The following is a 3,200-nucleotide window of genomic DNA, read 5'->3' on the forward strand; positions in this document are numbered from 1 at the left end:
TCCCTTGACAGTGGTGAAACTAGGGATTAAGTTCAACTTCGCTAGTCGCGATATGCAACCAAAATTAACATGACAAAGTCGTGAATGCCACACATTGGATTCACTATTGTTGCAAATATGATTAACAACTTTATTACAAACGTCTGATAAGGATAAACGAAACAGGCCTCCTGACTCATAGCCTTTACCAACAAAGGTTCCATACTTGGATATTACAAATTTATTCGACTCAAAGACAAGCTTGTAGCCATCTCTACACAGAAGAGATCCGCTAACAAGATTTTTATTGACGGAGGGGATATAATGTACGTTCTTCAGCCGCACGACCTTCCCCGAAGTAAACTTCAGATCGACCATGTCAACACCACAAACAGAAGCACTTAAACCGTTTCCCATCAGCACGGTTGAAGTCCCTGTGATCTGATAAGACGAAAACATGAAAATATCACCGCATACATGCGCATTAGCACCCGTGTCAATCAACCAGTCAGGAGAATGACATACTGAAAGAATAGTAGGAAATATACCATATCTAGCATCCTTCATGTCAGTGTCTCCAATGACAACATTAGCGGTCTTGCCGCCTTTCCCAGGATGACGCTTGTCAAAGCGATTATGGCAACTAGGAGCCCAATGATCAGGATCCCCACACACATGACAAGCACCTTTCTTCTTGCCATTCTTCTTCTTGAAGTTCGTGTGTTGCACAACCTTGTTCTTCCCATCAAACTTTGCTTTACCATCAAACTTGCCCTTGTTCTTGAACTTGTGGGGCTGGAAGTTCTGCTTCTGTACCACATTGGCACTAGATCCTCCCTCAATACCTCGAGCACGTGTGTCCTTTGCTCTCTCCTTTTCTTCCACATCAAGAGTGCCAATGAGATCCGGAACGGAAAACTCCTGCCTCTTATGCTTCAGTAAGGTAGCAAAGTTCCTCCACGAAGGAGGAAGCTTCGTGATGATACCTCCGGCAACAAATTTGTCAGGTAGCATACAACTGAAGTGCTCAAGTTCTCTAGCAAATGACTGTATCTCATGAGCTTGCTCAACCACGGAGCGCTCTTCAGTCATCCTGTAATCATAGAATTGCTCCATGATGTGCAGCTCAGTGCCAGCATCCGAGACCCCAAACTTGGCCTCAAGTGCATCCCACATATCTTTTCCATTATCAATTGACGCATAAGCATCAACTATGTTCTCACCAAGAACACTCAAGAGAGCAGCCTTAAACAGAGTATCCATTTTCTGAAAGGCTTGTGCCTGTTGAGCATCAAGCTCCCCTTCAGGTTTGCCAAGAGTGGCGTCATAGCAACTCATGGTTTGATACCATAAGACTGCTCTCACGCACCACCTCTTATAGTGGATACCCTCAAACATAGGAGGTCCCATGGAAGCAACAAAACCACTTGGTGTAAATTGCCTATAATAAGGTTTTTGGATTGTTGGAAATATGAGCAATTTACCAAATGATTTTATTATACTAGATAGAGCACGACTAGTATAGCAGTGATAAAGCAAGTCATGCGATTTGACAAAGAGAAGGTAAACAACAACTTCACATATGAACTGTAACTAAACACATCTAGAGCAGACAGTGTAGCAAGTTGCATATATGAAGTAGAACCTAACACATGTAGGGCAGAAACTAGAGCAAAGAACTGTGACAGGACGTCTAACAGAAAGAGCATAAATATGTACGGGACAGCAGCAGCAGAAGCACTGGACTTGGGGTCGACGTCCTCTCCAGCCATGTCGTCGATGAGGTTGTCGACGTCGGGGAAGAAGTCGTCGTCGGGGAAATAGTCGTCGGAGTCCGTGATGAAGAAGTTAGTAGTCGCGCGGAGCGCTCCCCAAAGACCTTATCACCCTTCTCCCGTACAGGACTCAAAGAGGTGCAATTTCGGAGACCTACTGTCCCGACTCGTGGTGTACGCCGCAAGCCAGGATGAGGAAGACAGCGGTAGCTCAGAGAATGGAACCGGTGGCGGGAGGAAGGAGAAGTTCTGGTGCGTCTCTCTGGGAGGAGCGACCTCCCTTTTATAGGCGCAAGAGAAGGAGGTGAGAGGGCAGTGACGGGAGGCGAAACGAAGAGACGGAGGCGAAGCGAACAGCCGGCAGCCGAAGGGCGGCACCGTTCGCATTCAAACTCCACTTTCACAAAAAAAACAGCTTCCGTGTGACCTTTCGTATACCCGTAGTGCGTGACAAAAATTAGATATCGGCTCGGCTCATCCCCGCAACCCGCGGCGCGGCGCGTCGCGCCGAGGCGGGCGGCGAAGGAGGAGCGCGCGTGGATATCCCTCTAATTCTCGTGCTCGTACAAGTGGGAAAGAACCTCCCTTATAAAGAGGTCCAACTCCCACTAAACTAGCAATGTGGGACTAAACTTTAGTAGTATCCCTTGCCTTGCACAAATGGACTGAGTGGGCCTCTAGGATTTATTAGAAATTTTTGAAATAGTTATTGGACTGCCCAAAATAGACTAAATTCCTGGATCACACTTTATCAAATCCAGTTATTAGATTACAGAACATATTTGCCAATCCACTCACTACCTACTTATACTTACTTAACAACAAATTAGCTGAAGAATTAAACAACAAAATGCAAGTCCAAGGAGCACCGGTCGACCCGCCACCGGCCAGTCCAACAAACAAAACCAAAAAACCATGCGGCGCCACGCGCACGTGATCGATCATGCCGGACCGGCCGGGCGATCAGATCAGTGGCCGAGAACGACAAGCTCGTCGTCGTCGGACTGGTCGGGGTCTTTGGGCTTGTCGGGGTCGCTGTAGTCGTCGTCGCTGTCGCCGGAGTCACCCGCGGCGGTCGGCGCCCTCACCTTCACATTGAACAGCCCCTCCTCCTCCTGGTTCTCCGGGTCGCGCAGCGCGCCCACGCGGCACGGCGTGGCGGCGCCCGGAGCGCAGTTGGGCTTCTGGGCCGGCGACGACGACGACGTCGGCTGCGACTGCGCCTCGCTCTCCTGCGCGTCCGCCGAGCGCAGCGCCAGCGTCAGCGCGCACGCCAGCGCCGCCACCACCAGCCATGTGCGCACGGTCGCCGCCATGGGTGCGCCTCGACGTTGAGCAATGTACTTGATTTCTCAGAAGAGGTACGAGGATTGTAGTCGATCGTGCGCACGATCGGTCGAGAGGGAAATTAATCGAGCTGGACGACGACTGCGGTGAGGAATTAAG

General features: G+C 49.7%; 1 protein-coding gene across 1 annotated transcript; it reads right to left on the bottom strand.

Annotated features, from left to right (window-relative positions):
• Nucleotides 1-2,478: 2,478 nt before the first annotated feature.
• On the bottom strand, nucleotides 2,479-3,200 carry LOC123154007 (uncharacterized). Its single transcript, XM_044572829.1, has one exon. The coding sequence runs from the start codon at nucleotides 3,068-3,070 to the stop codon at nucleotides 2,723-2,725; it is 348 nt and encodes a 115-aa protein (XP_044428764.1). The 5' UTR covers nucleotides 3,071-3,200; the 3' UTR covers nucleotides 2,479-2,722.

This window comes from Triticum aestivum, chromosome 7A (assembly GCF_018294505.1).
Source record: "Triticum aestivum cultivar Chinese Spring chromosome 7A, IWGSC CS RefSeq v2.1, whole genome shotgun sequence".
In the NCBI taxonomy this organism is placed as follows: domain Eukaryota; kingdom Viridiplantae; phylum Streptophyta; class Magnoliopsida; order Poales; family Poaceae; genus Triticum; species Triticum aestivum.

Bases quoted from the DNA above. Each gene is read 5' to 3' on its own strand.
- LOC123154007 (XM_044572829.1), bottom strand. From the start codon at position 3,070: ATGGCGGCGACCGTGCGCACATGGCTGGTGGTGGCGGCGCTGGCGTGC.